Source organism: Paramormyrops kingsleyae, chromosome 3, assembly GCF_048594095.1.
Source record: "Paramormyrops kingsleyae isolate MSU_618 chromosome 3, PKINGS_0.4, whole genome shotgun sequence".
NCBI classification, from domain to species: domain Eukaryota; kingdom Metazoa; phylum Chordata; class Actinopteri; order Osteoglossiformes; family Mormyridae; genus Paramormyrops; species Paramormyrops kingsleyae.
In genome coordinates, this window is record NC_132799.1 from 13823331 (window position 1) to 13846946 (window position 23616).

The window sequence follows — 23616 nt, forward strand, 5'->3', positions numbered from 1 at the left end:
TTAAAAAAGGCAAATATAATTAGCATTTTATCATATTTTATTGGGAACTGTAAACAAAATCTAGTGTAGTGAAGTATGTCCCATAAATCAAGCAAAATAAAGTGCAATAAGGTAAAAATAAAAACTTTGGATGGATGTAGATTAACATGGTGAATAATTTTTATTTTGAATCAAGTCTTCTCCAGACAAATACAAAAGTGTAACAAAAAGTATGTCCATAACTGTCATGACTGCTCGTATGACCCTCTCCTGTGCTAGAGGCTTCCTACTTGGTCCAGCTCCCCCATTCATTTTTATACCCTTTCTTAAGTTTAGTAGAAATTAATTGGAGGCTAACTAGGCGACTCGGTAGCTTGCAGCAGCTGGCGCGGTTGAACGCGTCATCCATCCTCTATTTTTCATGCCAAATGATCTACCCACACTACCTTTGCGATCGACCAGTAGATCGCGATCGACGTATTGGGCACCCCTGGTGTAGACCATGTATACGACGGAGTGGATCATGAAAACAATACTGGAACAGACTAGAAAATAAAAACGCATGTACCGATATTTATGCGGTCACATCGATGCATCGGATCATTTGCCGTTGAATCGATATATCGATACAAATTGATGTATTGTTACACCCCTAATAAATAAATAAATAAATATATATATATATATATATATATATACACACACACATACACACACTTTTTTAATGCTATTACGTCTGATAACTTAATTCTGCTTCCATCTTATTTCATGTTCCTATTGAAGATATATAAACCTGTTACTAGTATTTTAAGTGTACCTTTTGGTAATGCAAAGGTTAAACCAATGTGTTTTTGTACTGTTTGAAGATGTTGCCGTAATGAGGCATAATAATGGGTGGCACCTGTGTCATAATGAATGCCTTTGTGTACTGCTCCAATAGTGCTCCTGACAGATCTCCTCTGACACAGTGCAGTTTGGAGACTGTACCAACCTAACTGGTTCTAGAGTAATGGAACAGTCTACACTGTCACCCTCAACAGATCTAAACGGCTTATAATAGACACGTTTTGTAATGAATCCAGACAAAATTAATTGCTAGGTTACCTTAAAGAAAATGGAATCCAGTCAATAAGCACATGTGGAGACACAGGGATTGTTTTTAGAATTTTAAAGCGAAATACTTTTGCTAAAAGGTACTTTACAGAACAATACTGTTGATAGCTGCCCAATTATGGCACGAAGTCAAATTTTGAAGAATATTTAAAATATATATATGATTCGTGATTATCAAGTAAAAAACAGATGAAAAAGTTATATTCTTCTGAATTGCAATTGGATTGATAGCTTATAGACATTCAAACATGGGAATAGTTATGGTATTTTTTTGCAATAGCATTCTAAAAATAAGCAAAAAGCTCACTGGTGCTCAGCTAATAAACACTATGACAGTCTTCAAAAGGGATGTAATTTATAACTCTACAGGTAAAACTACAAATTACATTTGTTCTATGTCACTTCAGATGTCTTCCAAAAAAATTGTATACATGCTAAATATTTAAACATTGCACAAAATCCCAGGATCATTATTTATAATACATTCTTTGCCCAATGTTCACCAGGTTTAGCTTAAGCATGACATATTGCACTTGGCACCTTTCTATACATTGTGAGGTAAGAATCAGGGCATAAGAGAATAGTGACACCCCCCCCCCTCTTGTGGCCCAGCTCCCTTTACATACTGGCACTACTCACCTACCCAATTAAAGTCCTTGTTCCTCCCATTCCCCCAGCTCTGTTTGCTGTCCTGCCCAGAGCAAGTCTTAGACAATTGTCTGTTATACTGACTGGGAAAAATACCAAGTATTTAAACTGTACAACCACATCTAGATTGATTCATTGGCTAATATAAAAAACTATAGTGATTATTATAGATATACATCCATTTTCATATTAATTCAAAGTCTTCAGTTCTTTAATCTTCAAGGTTTCCATTTTGCCTTTTTTTTTTTTTACTTTTGTAAAAGCTGCAAATACTGGCATTCATTCCTCAGTTCTTTTTCAAATACGTCACATCTCATTCACAGCTTCCTCTATTTATACAGCAAATCACTGTTGCAGTGATGGGTCATGTGTATACGGTAGTAATTGCTCAACATTGTCTCCCCACAAAGGAAATATGTATCATCATGACCACATTGTTTATATTCTTCATCCTGAACCAACTTTCGGAGGCAGTGACCACTTATGAGCTTTAACACCTCTAGCAGTCCTCACACAACCCAGAAGACCGAAAGGTGAGTATTTTATCACCCCCCTCTATCGTTACAAAGCAGGAATGGACTTTTAGAGGATGTTATCAGCCCCTGACGTCTGCCCCGCCAGACCACCATTTACAGAATTGACATTATGACTGGGGAGAAGGGGCATGCCCATACTGCTGTCATTTGCCGACACATGGTCACCTGATGAACACATGACGACGACATAGCGGTCGTCATCATCCTCTGCACAATTATGCACATCTACAGAAACAAGGGTAGAGTCAGAGGTAGGGTTGCTGCAGGAGGGGGAGGAGCTGAACAGGGGCTGGCATAGGGGAACATCTCCCTCCTCAGGTGGATCCTCCTCTGGTTGGCTGGTATTCATGTAGATGATGTCCTCCTTGTTAGCTGCTCCAGGAAGCTTCTCTGCCAGCTCTTCCAGGCGAGCCCGCACTTCGGTGAAGTCCGGCCGGTCTGATGGGTCAGTCCTCCAGCAGCTGAACATGATGTCATACCTAGAAAAACAACACAAAGATGTTGTCGTCACGTGTGCTTTGTTTTTCAGACTAAGCCAGCTCAAACAAATGACAGCAAAGGCACAATAGTCCTAAACAACACATTTGGTTTCTGTAATACATAGCTCTCAGAAAAGGATTTGCAGGCAGTGCCCAACACTAGCACAAGAGAAAGGTGGGAAAACAGGAGGAGAGCAAGAGAAATGTTCGTGTGAGAATCACTTTGGCTCAAACTGAGACACTGGGGGTTGGACAAGGAATCAGTCTATTATGGTTTGGGGGAGAACAAGGGTGAGTTCAGCATCACTTAAAAGTCCCTCCTGCAGCCCACCCGCCCCTGACTTGGGAACAAACACTCACAGGTCATCCAGGCAGTCTGCAGGCTGCTTCAGCCGGTGGCCTTCCACCAGGTAATCATAAATCTCATGGTTCTGAACTCCAGGGTATGGAGTCATGCCTCTTGTTGCAATTTCCCACATGGTCACCCCAAAAGCCCACTGAGAAGCAGAAGGACATTACGCTATTGTTGTTGTTACTTCTTCACATGTATTCACAAAATAAAATACACTAATGAGGATATTGAATAACAGTTTTACTTTGTAGGTGTCAACCTTTATCCAGTTACATTTCAGAGATCTTTAAACGCAGGCTGCTAGTCATTACATTTCAGTTTTTGGTATCCATGTTAAGTAAATTTCAGCAAAATAAGCAATTAGGGATATTTAAGTTTACTGCATCCCTACATACATCAGATATATACAGAGCTTATATTGTGGTCCTACCACATCACTCTTGACAGTGAAGACTCTGTCTGCAAGGCTCTCCACTGCAATCCATTTCACAGGCATCTTGGCAATCCTGCCTTGTCTGTAATAATCCCCACTGTAGATCTTCTTAGATAAGCCAAAATCCGCTACACACACGGTCATATCATCACGTAGCCTGAAACAGCAGAAGCCCTTTCAGTCAACTGCAGTCAATCATTCAGAAGTCGAAGTGATTACTTAAATGAAAAAACCTCAGTGTGCCAGATAAGATGAGCTTTACCATATATGGTTTGTTGATTGTTCCAGATTTATTGCAAACAGGAATTCATGATGATTAAATATAAACTACTAAATTTAGTAACATACAGCTCTGGAAAAAATTGAGACAAATCTATATATTTTTTTAAAAATCTGCATATTTAAGTCCTGGTTTAATCTTGGTCCTGCTGGCAGAAGAGTACACTGCAAGGTAGACTGCTCCAGACTCAAAGTTTGTAAGACAGCAGTACACAAGAACAAGGTGAAGCAGGAGACACTGGGAACGGCAAATAACCAGCCAGGTAAAGAGCATAAGCGACTCTCTAATGCCCGAGACGACTGTCAGCTTATTCAGCAGTGCCTCATACTTCGGAGGATGACCTCAAGTGACTTTCAGAAAGAATGGTAACCTGATGGGAACTTGATAAATGAGTGAAACTGAAAACTTTGTTGCGACCTCAAATTTTTCCAGATCTTTATGGGTTTTTTTTTTAATTACTGTATATTTATTCCTATTCTTTGATCCTTAAAAATTAGTATACAGAACCCAAATGTTTTAGAGTAGGGACTCCCAAACTTCTGATTTTCACGGACTGGTTTATGTTGTACTAGAATTTCACAGACTTGTAAAACAGCTGGGGAGGGGGGTGTCATGAAAAATTTAATAGTTCATTTTTGAAAATTAAGTGTGGTTAGGAACCCCTATTTTACAGGACAAAACTAAAATAAGCTGGAACTAAAGAACAGATGCAGAACCATAATTGAGAGCAGGCAGCAGCAGAATCAGCAGGAATGCTGACTACTAATGTGTTTCAGGAAGCAGAGATTATGGTTTGGCTTAAAGTAGCGATCCTTAAATTTTAGGAAATGCCTCTTATTAGACCGAAGATCAACATAACCACGGTTCATGTCAACTTGGCAAAACAGAATCAAAACAAACACTTGAAGCATTACGGTGGACCCACATGCAGTTGCGAGCAGCCAGATCCCTGTGCAGGAAGTTCTTGCTGCTGAGGTATTCCATGCCCATAGCAACGTCAATCATGAATTTAAGAAGCATCTGTGTTGGCAGATACTGGAGGGACAGACATTTTTGCATAATTTTTTTAAACAGTCTGGTGACATGCACACTTGTTTAATCTGGTGACAAATTACCAAAGTAACTTCCATTAAGAGGCACTCAAATCCAGTTTGCCGCATATTGTAAGCCAGGATATCACCTGGCAAACTATGGCAGCCACGACTGACGGGAAATGACACGGTACCTGTGGACTGTCCTCGAGTCGTGAGCGCAGCAGGTAGCTGTGGAGGTCACCATACTTCATGAATGGAAGGATGACCAGGGGCTTGGGGAAGCAGACAGACCCCACCTCTAAACACACACCTGTACAGGACAGAGCAAATGCGGCCCACAATGAAGGAGGTCAAATCAACCGGGAAATAAGCACATTACTGTCACTATTCACTTGCTACAGTAAGACAGGTTTCGTACATTTATCTTTTTTTGACTGAAGCACCTACCAAGGAGTCTGATGACGTTTGGATGGTGAAAATCCTTCATGCAAGCAGCTTCATTCAGAAACTCCTCTATCTCCCTCTGAGAGAAGCTATCCACTGAAAAAGGTAACACAGGATGTCATCTCTAAACAAATAAGGTAATAAGGTACAGGTTTGAATAATTAATAACCAAACTAGCCAGGTTGCTTTTCGCTGTGTAGAAACTACAAGGATCATTTAAGGAATATTGTTGAAACATTTGTTGAAAAGAAGAAAACTGCTAACTTTTCATGGTCTTCACTGCAACCTTCTCAGATGTTCCATCTTGTAGCTTCAGTTGACCCTCCATCACTGAGCCAAACTCCCCTGCAAACCAAAACGAAGGAACAAATTTGGGGTGGCCATAGAGATGACAGGGACAAAAAAAGCTCAATTACACTGCCCAACTTCCAGCTGAACTTTCAAAAAATACACATTAGGTCACTGTGAGCTGCCCCAAGAAGGTAGCGTCTTACCTTCTCCCAGGACCTTCCCAATGGAAAGCAACGATCTCATAATTATCATATCCTGTAGTTTGGCCTGAAGTTCTTCACTGATTCCCAGACTTGCAACTGTAAAACCAAAATGATGGTTGAAGAATTAAGATGCTGCATCAAAGTTTGTGATTCATTTAAGAAATCAAATTTTATTTTTACATGATAGCTAACAGATAACAGAGAACCAGTTAACTGGGTCAGATTTCTTTGTACTGCTGCTGAAAACCCACAAGAACAGAGTGAACAGAAATCAAACCCCCAACTATAGATATATGAGTTTCAAGGCCAAAGTAAAATAAGACATATAATGCTATTTTTCTATAAATGTTTTACCGTAAACATATACATACATGTAGTGCTGAGGTATAAAATAACATTGTGTACGTACGGGTATTTTCAACGGCAGATCGGTTGTATGTCCGCTGAGCTTTGTAATAGATGACAGGTTGAACTTCCTCTCTACTTCCAAATACTTGCCTGCAGAGGGAGGCAGTGAAACCATATGACAGGGAGAAATATCATGATAATAAAGATTCGCAGCACCACATTACCGGCCATTCTGTTAAACATTTAAAATCATGCAAAAAGAAAGCAGGAAATACTGTTCATTTTTATTCCCACTGTGAGCAGGAAATGGTTGGAGTGTTAGAACAGCATGCCAAGCAAAACTATCAACTTCCTGAACTGTAGGCCTGTGTCGTGTTTCCTGAATGACTCCCAGAAAATAGGAGAGAGGAACAGCGGGTGACTAAGTGCTTTTCTTCACTCCCACTGTAATACGACGCAACTGCAGGTGAGACCAAAAGTGATGTGCTGTAAACACCCTTATTACTAGCGCGCACACATCCAGAGTCATTCCGGCCCCTGTGACGGGCAGCAAGAGGTCATATTGAGGAAGTGTTCAAAGTTTTTGAGACAAATGTGGAATTTAGACTCTTAAAGACATGTGACAGGATGCATGCAACAAAGAACGTGATGTTTTGCAATTTTTGGGCAGCATTTTGATTTATCCTAATCATAGATATATAGTGAATATCACTAGTAAAATTCTTAATTCCTAATGATTGTGGAAAACAAAGGATATTTCCCTTCTTCCCTGATATATTTGCTTTAGCTTAGTCAGGTGCAAATAGCCTATATCCCAACAAGTGTTTGACTAAGGAAAAAAGGCAGGAAATATCACTGGGATAAAGCACATGATTGGAAAGGTGACACTCACTGAAAGCGGGTCTCCAGGACTCTGCTGCGCACACACACGGCCGCCCACAGGAGCAGCAGCAGCAGGCAGACGCCACACACCACTCCCAGCACGACGTACACAGAGTCCGAGTCCCGCGTCTTAGGACTCGAGGATGGAGACAGGGGTCTGTCTGGAGCAGAAGCGTGGGAGATCCACCACATTTACACAACACCATACATGTTTTGAGGCAGGGCATTGCGTGTTGTTTTTAATCAGCATGCAGGGGACTGAGGGAACAGCCATAAAATGGCATCCTCAGTTTTTCTTGCTTTAGCATCACAGAGATGCATCATGGGTAAAAGGATAAACCTAAATGGTGGAGCACTGCAGTGTAAATTGTCCGTCTGTCAGTCAACCAATCATCTTCCGCTTATCTGCGGTTGGGTTGTGGGGGCAGCAGTCTAAGCCAGCCTGCCACCTCCTCCAGCTCCACCGGGAGAATACCAAGGAGGTCCCAGGCCAGCTGAGAGACATAAGCTCTCCAGCGTGTCCTGGGCCTGCCCCAGGGTCTCCTCCCAGTTGGACATGCCTGACACACCTCCCCAGGGAAGTGTCTAGATAGATGCCTGAACCACTCTTTTTGATGTGGAGAGGCAGCGGCTCTACTTGGAGCCCCTCCCGAATGTCTGAGCTCCTCACTCGATCTTTAAGGCTGAGCCCAAACACCCTACAGAGGAAACTTATTTCTGCCACTTGTATCCGCAATCTCATTCCTCCAGTCACTACCCAAAGCTTGTGACCGTAGGTGAGGGTAGGAACATAGATCGACTGGTAAATTGAAAGCTTTGCCTTCAGGCTCAGCTCTCTCTTTACCACAACAGAACAGTGTCCGCATTGCTGCCAACTCTGCACCAGTATGTCTCTCAAATTATGGCAGAAATAGTCTAAATACCAAACGGCTGGGGGATGTGGTGTTCAAGAACTGAAGTTTCTAGGAATTTATTTAAAATGTGCCACAACCTATTTGACCTACTTGAATATGACATTACAGATGCTGAATCACAGTAATAACAAACAGAAGTGAGTCAAGTAAACAACTTCAATACAGACCAAAGGAAATGCCAGGCAAACGGGTGGAATACCCCATACTAGAGCTAAGATGATATCTTTTGGCTCAATTTGGGTAGAATACATGAAATTGGGTGGGTAAGAGGCAAGTTATCAGATAATGTCAGGATTTCCATAAGCAATTTACACAAAAAACTAAGTTGGAGGTATTGATTTAATCATTTTAACCAATTACTCTCCAAGTCAAAAATGCATTTAACCCTTTTCAGTAAACATACAATGAATTGTACAACTGTAGGCCACACGCACCTGAATCTGGTACAAAGTGGAACACAGATTCACTGAATTCTCCAGTCCCTGCGTTTGTGGAGGCTGCCACCTGGACACGATATGTGGTGTTGAACACCTTAACTGGGACGTAGACCATATTTATGGAACTATGGATCTAGAATAAATGAAGATAAACCAAATAAGGAGTTCAATACAAATCCTCCATCTCGATTTCTGAGGTGAGGTTAATAATACCTACAACATTTAAAAATTCATGGCCTAAAAGAACGTCTAAAACTGACATGACTCAATGATATGCTCATCGCACAATGGAAATGACTGGGCAGTACATAGTAAACATTTTACAAATTAACAGGGTATTTGCAGAGCCCCAATATATTTGACTTTAAACTCCTACAACATTTTACATGGTCATTTTTTAAACAAACTACAAATTCATAGTTGCGATTATTTAATAATACTTTATCGATTAGGAAAAATTGAGAATTATTATGTTAAGAAAAACAAAAGGTTTCCTAATCTCCAGGGTTTACAGGTCTAAACCCTAGAGGCAGTACACGAGTAATAAAAGTCAGAGCAGTTTAACCACATTGTTACGAATTTAAAGTTCTCTGGAGATCGAGGCAACAAAACAAGACTTAAGGTGGCAACACTTCTGTGAGTGAAGAAAAGCTATTCAACACAACCAGCTCATATTTGGACTCCAGGCAAGAACTGCACCCCCAGCACTGGAGGTCTGCATTCACGGTTCGACCTGCAGAGCTGACAGACTGCCCTCTACCCAATAATGTACAGTGCAATTAAATTAATGTCAATAATGGATTCTTAGGCACACTGCAAAAACTCTAAAAAAGGCTAGATGAAAGGAAGAGATTTCTAAACACTGATTTACGACACAAGAAAAACAGGAAGGGGGTGGCACACTAAGATGGTTAGGGAGAGGTTACATGTGTGTTTGGAAGGGCCCCTGTTGCACAACGTCTGTCCATTGAGGCTTTCTCTCCATGCAGACATAGCCTGTGACAAACACACCAACTTATAGGAACCAAAGCACCTTCCAGTAAACAGCGTTCTATAGGCTATATCCAAGCTTTCACAGCAGGGCTCGTCCCAATTTCTCGATACAGTGTGTGTGTGCACACGCACGCAAGAAACAGCTTTCAGCATTTTTTGTATAGAATAAATATTCTCTGATAAATACCAGTGATCTATCTCTCTCCTCTCTCCATTTAAAAAAACTGAAATATGAAAGAAAGAAATGTATTGATCCAAGGGAGGATTTTTGTGGTTCAGCAGGATTAAAATAACTCCCAACACAACAACGCTTGAAAAAAATAAATACCAAGAAAATGTATAATACAGTGTGTGTGGTACAAGTGAGGTGCAAGCATGATTGTAAACACAAAAGGTGTGTAATTTAGTGTGGGTGGAACAATACAGTGATGAGTTAGACCAGTGCTTCTCAAGCTGGTTCTTAGGTACCTCCAGACGGTCCATGTTTTTGCTCCTTCCCAGCTCCCTGCCAGACAGGTCAACATTTTTGCTCCCTCCCAGGACCTGGAAGGGAGCAAAAACGTGGACTGTCTGCGGGGTCCACGAGGACCGGATTGAAAAAGACTGAGCTGGACAAAACTTGGTTAGATACATGGAGACCAGAAGCATCAAAGACATTTTTGCAAGGGGCTTTGCCGTCATTAACATTAAAATAAGAATAAAGACACTCTTCAGTTAACGACCGACCCCTTTAACGACCAGCTCTCCGAACGGCCAGAATGCTGTACAAGAACTCTGGTTGTGGAAATGGCAGCGCAGCGTCTCCACGTCAAACATCTCATTTCATATCATTCATAAATACCGACGCTCCCCGGGTTACGATGGTCTGTGTTACGATATTTCGACTTTACGATGAGTAAATGTTTCTCACTTTCAGTACATTATTCAATAAATTACATGAGATATTAAACACTTTTTAAAAATATAAATTAGGCTTTATTATTTTTATTATTTTGTAATGTAAGTGTTCTAAGCATGTTTTTAGGGTAGGCTAGGCTATGATGTTTGTTAGGTTAGGTATACTGTATTAAAATGCATTTTCACCTTACGATATTTTCACTTTACAATAAGTTTGTCGGAACGTAACCCCATTGTAACCCGGAGGAGAGGCTCTATACAAAATGATAGTAATGGTGACATCAAAACAATATCTAAAGATGGTTGACACAAACCCACCACCAGTATAGTATGTTTGAAATATCGGTAACAGGCGGCTCCTTGCTTATTGACCAATTTGCTTAACGACCTAGTCGTAGGAACGGAACTCGTTCATTAAGTGAGGAGTGTCTGTAAATGGGACATCCCCACAAAGGCAGCAAACGGTAACATGCGATTGTACACATATGTATGCATGTGTCTGTTCACTGTCTTTAGGTAAATGTACATTCTCCCACGATCTAATTTTCACTAAATGTTCCCACAAGCTTTCACATGCTTCTTACAGAGGACATCCTTATTTCTCCAGTGTCCATCAGCACATTTGTAAATGAAACCAGTTTCATAAGTGCTGTTCCCACTCGACAAAATATCAGATCGATCACCAAAATAAAGTGTAGTATAATATTTGTAACAGAACAGATTGCCAATGATAAACAAAAAAGTAAATTTTTTCTAACAGCAATCTAGAGCCCAGATGTAAAGTTCTGTGTCTTTTACTATGATGCATAAATCTATAGTGTTTAAAAATACAACTGAGTAATACAGGTAAAATTGCGAAGCACACATTTTATAGCTGTCAAAATGTGTGAATCATTGTTATGGCACCCAGTTAATCTGTGCACATTCATAATATCCATTGTATTGTTTTACAGTCATTTCATCCATGACTCAGAAAAAGAGGAAAAGGGCGATGGAAATCAAATATGTGCAGTCACTTCCCCTAAAAAGTCTCTTTGTTTGGACGAATACATGAAGCAGGTGGCATTGCCTGAACAACATTTAGTTTCTTGAACAAACAAACAGGACAGTGAAACAAAACAAATTGGTGTGTTTTCTATTCTGTAACAAACACAAGTAGCTTTGACTCAAAATAGGAAAATATATCACCCTAAACACACTGTACTTAACTGACTGAAGAAAAGAAATCAACACAAATTACTCTATAGGAGACTCTCAGAACTGGAAACAATTCAGAAGGTCAATTCTGATGATGGTCGTTGAGTGTTTACTTAGTGAAAACGGCTCAAGTCAGGAACAATCTGAGCAGAAAACATCCTCAATAATTCCTTAATCTGCATCTAGCAACCTTGGTGTTGAAAAACTGAGAGCTGTTATTCAATGGAGAAGCTTTTGCTGTCGAAACAATGTCAAACGCAAACTTAAGCTCAGGCTACAGATTGTAAATCACAAGATTTTGAAAAAGAATCTCTCAAAATCAAATGGAGGGAAAATACATAACAAGTCAAACACCAGAAATATTTGTCACATCTGTGCATGTGCATCAGAGCATGTGAGCGGAGTGGAGCAGTGAGAATTTCCGCTCCTCGCTCACGAGGCTGTTGGCTCTGCCCGCTCCTCCGCTCTAATTCGCACTAAGCCGCTCCGCTCAACACCGCTCCTCTCAACACTGCCGCTCCACTAAAATCTCCTCCCGCTCCAGTCAAATCGCTCCACGCTCGCTCCAATTTAAAAGAGGGACAAATAATCTGCATGCCTAACAAATGTCACCTTAAACCGAAGCCTTATATCATAAAGAAATATGAGCAACGGCAATATTGTCACTCAGAACAGAAAATATTTATTTTTAAACAACATATGGGCAACAACGGACAGGTTTGGCAATGGCATTCCACACAAAAATAGGCCTAAAAATAAAGGAATCAGTCGGCTTAATAGCATAAAGAATTTACAGGATAAGCATCCACATTTTAAATTACTCAATTTTTTTCTGTTGATGCTGCTGCTGCGTCTCTCTCTCTCTATAAATTAAATTTCACTGATCAACAGCGTTACATGAATTTAAAAAAATCCTATTAGACCTAGCTGCTTTGAATAAAACTAATTTATTTGATTACCAATATTTACTTTATACGCTTTTATACTTTTATTTACTTTATAGATGTGATATGCTACACTGTACAACCATATAAAATTCACGTTTTGCTCTGGCCTCCGCATGTTCGCGTAGCACACTCATGTTTCTGAGAAAAGTGTCTTTTTAGATTCCAAAGTGAATCTTTACTCACTGAAACAGTTTCACCACATTGTTGATCTTGCTCTACATTACTGTCATCTGTATACGTTTGATAAGAATAGTACACTTGTATGACCTATCAATTTCCTTTGTGAAATACTTTGCGAATTCCATCTCAGCCAATTTGTGTAACAGTCTTGATAATTGCACAGATGAATTCTGGGTAGATTTGGGCACCCTTCAGAGTCATACTGTGAGCGGTATCGGCGCGACCGCTCCAGCCTTAATTAAAAAACCGTTCCGCGCTCTGACCAAAACCCGCCCGCTCCACTCACATGCTCTGATGTGCATTTGCATACACCTTTGAGGAATGAGAAAAACGTGCAGGTACAGGCTTGAGCAAATGTATCTTAACAAAGATTACACCTGTTAAAGGGCATTGTGGGATTTTTTTTTCTTTTGAAAACCTGCTTTTTTGGGATGGGCCAGAAAATCACTTGCAGGATGAGTAGAGTCAAGGTGTAAACATGCAGAAAAGTGCTTGCAGTGCAGTGCAATTAGGATATTGGATAGAAACAGCTGTACCTCTGGGCCACGTTTGATGACCTAAGATGCACCACACTTGACAGTGAACCTGGCCTTACCTTATTGACCTGCTCTCCCTGGGCGATGATGATATCGTAACCTCGCAGGATGCCATTCACTCGGTCTGGGGAGGGGGCTTCCCATTGGATAACCAGCAAGGTCTCATTCAGCTGAACTGAAAGCTTGGTGGGAGGTGCTGTTGGCACTGGAAAAAGATGGGTGGATATTTCTTTTAAGTTTCTCAAAGGAGGAAAAACAAAAAGTTTACGACAATTTCATTTTCAGTTCACTTCTGGCCCAACACTGAACTTTGTGACACAAGTTCCTCCTCTCAGGATGCACAAAGTACATTTTACAGAAACACAGATTCTTTATTTCACTTTCACACCAGAGGGGGTAAATTTTCAACCTTACAACAGAACTGTAACAGCCTGGCATGACTGGAAATCATATCAGTGTCTGATAGACCACACTGGTGCTTCCAGAAATAGAGAGAGGAAGCTTAAGTGAGCCCCACCTATTTGCAATGCATAATTCCAGCATGAGGCTGGTTTCCTGCTTAGAAGAACAGGAAATGTGACATAAAATTACAGGACTCCCCACAACTACGCATCATACAAATGTGAGATCAAAACAGATCTACACTCTTCATATAAAGAGTATGTTCAGTTGTCTGATGTCTTGGTAATTTTAGTGGACTTTGTTATTTTTTTCCCGCTCTGGCTGAGGGTTCTAACATTAGAGGTCAATATACAACAGTACCCAGAACTGCTCTGTGTCTCTGGTGTGCCTACCTCCCTCTGTGGTGTTATATACGACCCAGGGCCTGGATGGCGATTGGCCGATTTCGTTGCTGCAGTATATGCTCACGTTGTACGAGGTCAGGGCCTGCAGGCCAGGAATATCCCCCTGGAAAGGTGGCACTGAGACGGTAATATTCTGTACAGTTTCCCCGTTTCCAGGCGTGATCCGTCTCACCTGGAGCAGAATTCATATACAAATGTGTAGCATTTAGTACTATTGCATGACAATGAAGAGAAATTTACAAATTTTGGCACAAAGTGTAAGTGGACACCTGAATTTCCCTGAGGGGAGGAATGAAGTACGAAAGTCAGTCAAGTCAGTAAGCAAGTCAATAAGTCAGCAAGTCAGGAAAGAAGTCAGTAAGTCAGTCAGTATCTCTCTATCTAATGTCTTTATGTGTTTTTCCTTTGATTTTAGAGTTAAAAACAAACTTACCATAATGTGGCACTTGCGGAGCGGGGAGTACCCATCATGCCCTGGTGTCCATCTTAGCAAGATGTTGTTGGAAGCCCGAGACTCCGCAGTCACTTCAGAAACTGGAGCTGGAAGCTCTACAAAGTCAGCCACACACATGACCAATGAACCTCAGCACACACCTTCAGAGTGAGCTACCACAGATGGCAGAGTGGCCACATTTCACAAACGCTCCCTTCTACACGTACTCTTCACTCTACCTTTGACGTTGACCTGTGCTTCTCTGGAGGTAGTGACTCCCTTCGGGTTGCGGGCCTCACAGCTGAACCGGGTGTGTTTGTTCACACCTGGAGGAGAAACATAACACCGCGTATCTGATACACTAACTCACACTTAAACCAAAATGCAAATACCTGAAAATAACCTCAAATTCAGTGTCATTAAAATAACCATGCATTTAATAATGATCCCTTAAAACATATTCTGTAACTATTCTATAGCAGCACTACTGACTCTGAAAAGCCGGGAATACTCTTCTTTTCCGAAGGGTTTCGACTTGCACACTGTCAGCCTAATCTTTTTACCGTGGGGCACAGCAATGTTACAGGACAACGCTCATGCTCCGACAGTATATGACAGGTTCTGAACCCTGTTTCACAGGTCCCCGTCCCCCACAGTGATCTTTAAAATAGCAAACAACTTGATGACCTAATGAGGATCAACTGGACTAACGAGATGGTCCCACCATCCTATTCATCGGCAAGATGCTGGGACAAAGAAGTAAAACTGAGCAGAGACACAAAGAAAGAGCAACACTGCTGATACAGGACATTATGTTCTTGAAAATAGCAGCTCTGCTTTTGCAACAGCCAGCATGCTGAGTAATGCAGCACCGCTTACGGCCGTCTAACAAACAGTTTAAAAGTTCACTTCAGTTCAGGAATAATGCAACACGTGTTCACAAATACACTTAAGGCCAAAGATTCCAAAGAATGAGCAAGTGCCTTCATATTGCCTCTCCACGGAAAGCAAGATAATGTCACAAAACTGTCACAAAACAGTGCCCCTTTTGTTTAATATGCCAGTTTTATTTCCAGGCCAGGTCCAGGGAAAAAGGCATCACATTTACATTTCTCTGGAGTTGACTAAAAGCTGATGCTTGTTCTGTTTGATTTTGGGTTATCATCAATCACTCCGCCAACTCGACTGCATCCCTGCCCACCACTGGTCCCACGCATCCTTACTGAGCCAATGAAATTAAACAATGTGATTTTCTGTGTTAATCAATGGGTTTATTGAGGCTCTACGGCAGAGAGCTGGGGTCTAGTGAGGAACAAAAATGTCAAATTACTGAGATGTAAACAGATACAAATACAAAGTTCATCATGGGGATTTTTCCACTTTCAATTTCTATTTTTTGTGTTATGTTAAACCAGTGTTTGTCAACCAAGTCACTGGGTGCCCCGACAGCCCCCATTTTTGCTTCCTCCTAGCACCCAACATGTGTTTGCCGTTCTTGATTGTTTGGTTCAGGTGTGTTGAGAGGGAGCAAAAATGTGGACTGTCATCTGGTCCACAAGGACTAGATTGAGAAACACTCTGTTAAACTAAAATATAAGTACTGGCTAGGGGAGGCGCTAGAGATGTTGGACCCCATGAAAGTCTATCATATTGGGCTCCCAACCCAGACAAATCCAATTACGCTCCACGTTATTCATTATTTAGGGCCCGTCACTCAAGGGCCCTTGGAATCTTCCCAACTCCTTGCCCCCCCACGGTGTCCCTGCTAGCGGCCGCAGTGTGACATCTGAATAATCAGCAAAAAGTAAGTCTGACTCCGTTTGCAAAACTATTCATGTGATGTTTTTTAAATGCAGAGGGGAAAAGGAACTTTCCGTCCCAAGACTGCAAACCGTCACTCTGTCGCAATGTGGTCACAAAGCATAGCACATTTTGGTGCCGAGCAAATACTTCATCCCTTCAAAAGGCTGTAATGCTTGACCGCACAGCAGTCACACTATAAAATAAACAGACAGGACCTGATTCTCTGACAAACTATTTTTCATTAGTTTTAGCTGGAGCCTCAAAAATACAATGTTATACTCCTGGATTTTCTCACTTCCTGTTTTACTGCGGTAGGGAAATGTAGTATAAATAATATATAAAACATCAAAATGAAGAATTTAAATGTCTGAATTGTAATAATGAAAAATGAGCTGGTTTGGGAGGGTCACAGCAAAGAGGGGAACAGAAACTGCTCAATTACTTAGGCTGAGGTTTAAATGTTCAGTTACTTGGCTGGGAAAAAAATGCGAGCATTGGTTCTGGTGGCTTGTAATTATTGGGTTTGATAGCGTTCCAGCGCCGGCAAAATCCACTAGTAAACAAATCCACTGAATATTGGACGGATTTTGTTGGGAACCACTGTAAAACATTAAATGGCAGCACATTTAGATTTAAAATAATGCTTTTCATCTCATCTGCTATCGTACTGCTCTGTGTGTGTGCCAGAAGTAGGCATGGACCCAACACTAATGTGGCATCTTCACAAAAGTACATCAGGGTGCTTTTTGCAGAATATATATAACTAATAGGAATATGTGGAATATGTGTACTATCATACCACTCGCAAAATTCCTTGCATAACTTGTTATAAAACTAATGCATTCAAAGGGAATCCATGACGATGCTGTCAATATTCTATTAACTATCTTAAATTCAAATTTTGCCTCTATTTCAGTCTAAGAATATATATATAAATGTCCTTTGCTATAGTTTCCTTTTACACATCTTTGCCTTCAAATCAAAGAGTGACACTGGTTTGTAAGTGGAACTGGCAAAAGTTCATCTATGTAACCATGGCATAGAAAGTAGCAGGAGGAAATGAGTTCAGACACCGGACCTCCCCATCTCCATGGAAATTCTTACAGAAAAAGTAACTGTCTTGATTTCAATGCCACCATGACATTTAATAGTTCCTGAAATGGCCTGTGCAGGTAGGAAATTCAAGATACTTCATTGCAGAGTTAGGTTAAGTGTATGGACCTGCGGGAAGTGCAAAATCTGTACCAAAACACTTCAGATTCAACTTATTTCACTGTCCAGAAATGTCACCTTTAAGTATTTTAAATAAAGGATAATTCTTACTCTTTTGCCAACCTATGTCTTGTCAATGTTTCTTTCAAAATCTGCACTGAAATTATCCATTGAAATGGTATGATTTCAATCAGCTTGAAAAAAAGTAGTTCTGGAGAGTCGTAAAGAGATTCAATGGCATGGAAATTAAAGTGAGGAGCCCACTCATCAGGTCAGGGGGTAGCCTAATAGCCATATCTGAAAGACCATTGAAGATAATGGCTTAAAGTTGTTTTTGTCTTCATTTGGAATAAAAATAAAACATTCTGACTTATGAAATCTAACCTGGGCCAATTTTTAGTTTTTACCTGCCAGTACCCATTGTACGCCTCAGTTCCTAATCAGCTCCCCAACAGCCTATTCCCATGTCTCTCACGCTGCTAGGGGCAAAGCCCAGTGAGCCAGCGCATGAATAGGCACTTTGTCCTACAAGCCCCTCCACTCACAATCCTACCCGCCCCATTCACCGTGCTTCCGAATCCACTGGCAGACCTTTGCCAAAGCACAGATTTCAGCAAATAGCTGCAGTGCAGCTCCCATGTGTGGGTTTTATAAACGAGGACAAGAACGATTTACTGCAAAGTATGGTGAAGGCCAAGCTGAGCAACCGCAACACAAATTCTTCATAGGCCGAGGATACATGCTTATGAAACTTACAGAAACTTACACACCTTCAGGACCATTCAACACAATCTCACCTCCATGGCTCGGGGTCTTGCTTGGGACTGCAGGTCTAGCCATGAATAAAAACTACTAGTTGTTCAGCCTGGGAAATCTCCCCTTTTACAATAACACAGTAACAGCAGGCCGAGCGGAAGCCGGCCTGATAAACAAAATCTCAGAGGGTGTGAGGAAACCGCGGTGCTCACTTGGTGTCTGGTTACTCGCTTTGGAAATAGCAAGTAGCTTTTCAAATAAGCAGCATTAGCATCTGTGAAACCATTCCCAGCTTAAAGAATTCTTGTGAAATGAGTGACCCGGTAAACACTGGTTGTCAAATTATCTCCTCAGCCCATCAGGACTCCATCAAGCTACAAATAATACTGCATCCTTTCACAGTAACTGGAATGGTGTGATTGACACCTCCGACAAAGCAGTACTGGATACATTTCCAGTGGGGCTTCTTGCAAATGAATTACACTCAAGCAAGAACATATGTCAGTTGACACACTGTTTCCATGAGCTTGCAGTGTGAGGCAGAGTAAGAAAGGATGGTTCTCACCTGGCACAGTCATAGAGTTCTTGGTGCTGTCAGGGCCTTTCACAGAGTTTTTTAGCCATACAATGGTAACGGGGTCCGGGGGGCCCACCGCCTCACAGTAGAGGGTGAAGGGGTTTCCCCGCGTCACATTCATATCCTCCGGCTGCTGTGTAAACATTGGCAGGCCTACAAACACACACACACACATGCATGGGGGAACCATTTACTAAATACCCTCGTAAGACAAAGAATATAATCAAACATTTAAATCCTAAATTCTACAGGACTGAACTCTTTCTGAATTCTTGCATATAAAAAAGACATCGCTGACTACCATTGCGAAGATCATGAGCATGTTTCCTTGTTATTCTGAGCTTGCTGACGCTAGGATTTAACTGAACTTAAAATTCCTCACTTGCATTCTGATGAACTGATTCAGATTTAAAATAATACCATTAAACCAACTGTAACTTTTACTGCTTAGAAGCGTAGTCTGTAGCAAGTTGTGTATCACTTTCAACAACAAAAAAAAGAATACAGAATAAAGTTGCAGCTTCTCAAATGACAATTTGACAATACTGGGATGGACAACCATTGTTGCTCAGGGCACAGTATATAGTAGTTTCAGCGCAGGTGTAATATTACCAGAGGTGGAAAGTTCAGGTGCACGAAATACAAATCCAGACCAAGATTTAGTTCTAACCAACCAGCTATAAAAACTCAATTAATTGGTTGAAACAGAATCTTGGTCTGGACTTGTACTCTCTGGACCTGGAATTTCCACCTCTGAATATTACCTCTGAAAAGTATATTTCCTTTGAAAGGCCAGCCATCTTCTGTTTTGATATATTAGATCTGTTCCCAGTATTTTCTAGAATTCTCCACAGTGTTTTACAAATGCCAGGTTTAAAATTTGCACTTCCCACGTCAAGATTCTCAGCTGAGAAGCAATGCTTATACCTTCCAACTTCCACAGAATACGGATTAAAAAAAAAAAAAAACACATGTATACTTCACCTGCTTTAGTTCCACTTAGCACATCATTTTTAACTCAGATATTCAGTGATATTATGTCTTCTGGGGAAACCCTGCAAGCTGCCTTCAGTACACAAGTTAACATCCACAAACCTTCGACCTGGATAATGATGGGCTGGGACTCGATTAACATGCCGCTGATGTTCAGCTTGCAGATGTAAACGCCAGCATCAGTCCGCAGGACACTTTTAAAGCTTTAAGGGACGGTGGGGGGTGGGGGGTTAGTTGGGCATGGAAGACAATGCAGTCACAGTTGAACAGAATTGCAACACATTTCCAGCCCACTTGCCACACTGATCCCACAAATTCTGTCATATTTAAACTTCTATGCCATTCATTATTGTATGGTATACACAAGCATTTGAAGTTCTAATTTCTGTATGGCAGCTATACAATTCCTATAGCAGGGTTCTTCAAATCTGAACCTCGATTCCAAATCCAGGCCTTGTTTTCAGTTCTCCCAGGTAGTTAGTTTAATAATTACTGATTCTGATTGGTCAGAGGCTTCACACCTGACTGACAGGTAAAGGAAGGCTGGAAAACCAGCAGTGCTCGGACCTCGAGGACCGTGATTTGAATATCCCTGTCCTATAGTAATGCAAACCATCTTGACTGACTACAGAAAACATGGCTTCTAAGGATATATGGGGGTTGTATTGTATGTGAGACACCCCAACGTACCTGAGAGTAGACAGCAGTGTGACGTCATTTTGGCCAAAAGTGTGAAGGTCATTGACCACAGGTTGCACACTGCCGGTCAGTTCCACACCATCCTTCCACCACACGATGCTTGGATCCATGGAAACTTCATGGATGTCAATAGAGCAGTTCAGCTTTATCTCCGTTCCCTCTGACAGCTGGAGGCGGCCCACTGTGGGCTTGAAGTTCAACTGCTGGATATCCTCTCGGCTCAGCGACATGTTCGGTAACCTCTGGGGATTGCCCAGGGAGCCATTGGCAGGGGGTGACTGAGCCACTTCTTTAGAGTGAGCTACGGTGAAAATGACTTCGGTTACAATTTGCATTAGAGCCAAAATTCAGATCTACTCTTATCAGGTAACAACTGGGGTTGGAATTACAGGGGAGCTAAGCAGAGGTCGGCTCACCTGTACAGGACTTGAGCTGCCTTGAAAGCCTCTAGGGGGAGCTCTAAGAAATTATCCACTTTTGTCTTATAGGTTATATTTTATTTTATATACATTAAGGTTCTGGAAATAACATTGTATAAATATGTCAATGTTGTGTGTTACTCTATCTTGCATGATGCTTACGTTGCTGTTATTGTACCTGTATGAAGTGTTACTAATGGTATTAATTATCTGCAGTATAGTAATAGTAGAATATTTTTCACAGTATCCCTGTTATTGACCTCGCTGTTATTGACCTTGCATGTATGCGCGTGCATGTGACTTGGGAAGTCGTGTTGCACACCGGAATATAGGCAGCCCCCCAATAGCCACTGTGTGATTCGAACCCTGGTAACAACCAGTATGTATCTGGTGCTTTATAGGGTGCCATGTTGTAAAAGGATACAAAGTTTAAGAAACAAATGAGGAACGATATATAAAAGCGGACAAAACTCTGGTCACAATGATTTAAGGAATCAACACTGTACACTTTTCTTTGAAGTTCTATGAATATGCAATCAATTTGTAAGGGCATGCAGAGACAATTATCCACACGAAACAAGCTCACACACAGAACAAGCGCTGGGTTCACATAAAATGTGAACTTTTTGTTATGTGGGAAGGGCACTAAATGTAATCAAGAGTGTCAGAGAAGGGCTGATCTCCTAAGTAGAGTGTGCAAATTTCATCGTACTGAAACTGACTTTAGGCTATAGCTGGTACTGTAACTGCGGAGTGAGGAGGTTCAGTGGGCCTAAAAAATAAACATAGGTTTGCTTTCTGCCTTCCAGCTAAGCCCCAATGACGATGTCTGTGCTTATGCTGCTCTAAATAACAATAACTTTGGTAACAGCACTTCAGCAAAAATCTTTGGCTTTAAAATAAACACTGGAAAGCACAGGAATAAAGAGATTTTATGTAATGCCAGGCCTTAGCTGCCTATGTGGAAATGCATTTGTGTTGATAAGTGGAGCTCTTTGCCTCTGACAGTGTTTCCAACGATATGTAATAGGAGGGGAGGGGTTCCAAATGAAATAAGGTCATACACATATTTCGGAAAAGTTAAAGGATTCTAAGCCACAGAAAAATAAATTCTGGCTTTGCCAGCCTAAAGGCGAAGTTCGTACCATTTGCATCACAGAAATTTGTTACCAGAGGAATCATATTGTCCTGGAAGGGCCAGTCACAGTGAGCGTTTCACATCTCAACAGCTTTTCAGGTGCTGATAATCTAACATATTTATTTTGATGATTGCAATTATCTTTGCGCAAGGAAAGACCATCGATATTAAATTAGCGCATACATTTGTTCAACTTATTTTCATTCATCCCAGATATTGTTCTATTAAGACATCCGATGTGATTTTATAAGCAGGTTACTTGTTTCCATGGTAAAGGTGTCTGTCAAAATATCTTTTGTGAGCTTCAGATATATGATGCCTGCAGTCATACACTCGTTGGTCATAGTGCAAATGAATAGTAATAAACAGAATATAAATACTATATAGTATAAATCCTATATAATAACTTTATACGATATATAAATACTACAGCATGTCATCATGTATTCTATATGCCTGCATTCACATCAGTTTGTCCTGCTCTTAGAAAAAACAACAGGGCCCAGGGATAGCGATTCCACTGATTTTCTACATTTAAGTAAAAAAAAACAAAAAACATTAATCATCGATATTTCAACGCTAAAATCGATTCTCAAAATGAAAACATTCAAGATCGAATAATCGATATTCTAATTTAATCCGCACGACCCCAATGCATAGTGCCTGCTACTCATGCCAGCTACATCTGAACTACGAAACAGAGTAACGTCAGTCAATTTCAGTTAATTTAGTAGAATAAAATTCCATTGTCACATAAGTCACACAAAAGTATACTTCAACGGAATGTATCAATGCTTCTCCCTGCCTTAGTTTTTATTGTGTAGGCATATACTATGTATATTCATGTACTTTGCATAAACATTATAGCTAAGTGAAAAAGAACAGGAGTCCTTCATGAAATGTAAGTAAAATGAACTAAAGCTTAGAAAGATTTGGAAACAACGGTAATAAATACCACTTGGTTACAAATTCATTATAATGTATATTTAATTACGAGTTTTGGTATGGTTTAACATAAAATTCGAGGTAAGGAGAGAATATGACGTTTGACAAATTAAGTTTAAAAGCACTTATAATGGAAATTTCGAGTAAAATATTATTGATAACATATGTATAAATCACAGCAACACTGCCCTAACGTGCAATACTCCAAATAAATAAAAACTTAAGCCTCCCAAAAATTAAACTTCGAAATAACTTCCAATAGACGTCTTTAATACACGCTTGATACTAATTACATAACATATTCATTATTACGACGGCCACCCAGTTTGAGCTGAAACATAAAATACACAAAATTGGCAAACTTACCAAAACTCCCATATCCATAAATGTGTAAACCAAAAGTCAAATGGAAAATAATCCGTCCGAAAATATAACGACGCATATTATCACTTGTGATTCGATGAAATTACACCTTAAAGAACAAATTCTTCTGCACCACGCGAAATGCCTTTTGAGGCTTTAAAACGTAGGAATGTGAACTATTGTTCTCACAAAAAACGCAAAAGTTGTGTCTGATACAATAGAAAACACTGGTACTTTTATTTGATCCGTTGCATCAGTTGTTTTCTTTCTGTACTATAAAGCCCCTCATGAATGAATTTGAACCCCTCTCACAAAAATAAACTTTCGAAAATGACGTCACGTTGAGAGT

The 23616-nt window shown here is 40.6% G+C and overlaps 1 protein-coding gene across 2 annotated transcripts; it reads right to left on the bottom strand.

The window, feature by feature from the left end:
* Positions 1-1132: 1132 nt before the first annotated feature.
* mertka (c-mer proto-oncogene tyrosine kinase a) lies at positions 1133-23606 on the bottom strand. 2 transcript variants are annotated; one of them, XM_023822597.2, is made up of 19 exons: positions 23271-23606; positions 20394-20703; positions 19806-19906; positions 18699-18863; positions 14602-14688; positions 14363-14478; positions 13918-14101; positions 13183-13328; positions 8371-8506; positions 7033-7183; positions 6202-6290; positions 5793-5888; positions 5563-5643; positions 5302-5394; positions 5046-5164; positions 4746-4855; positions 3538-3697; positions 3116-3252; positions 1133-2755 (listed from the first exon to the last, which is right to left on the bottom strand). In XM_023822597.2, exons 1-19 carry the CDS (start codon positions 23344-23346, stop codon positions 2323-2325), a joined length of 2790 nt encoding a protein of 929 aa, XP_023678365.2. In that variant the 5' UTR covers positions 23347-23606; the 3' UTR covers positions 1133-2322. The 2 variants fall into 2 exon arrangements, with proteins under 2 accessions (XP_023678365.2, XP_023678366.2); XM_023822598.2 differs by lacking the exon at positions 23271-23606 and adding an exon at positions 20819-21074.
* Between the last annotated feature and the right edge of the window lie 10 nt (positions 23607-23616).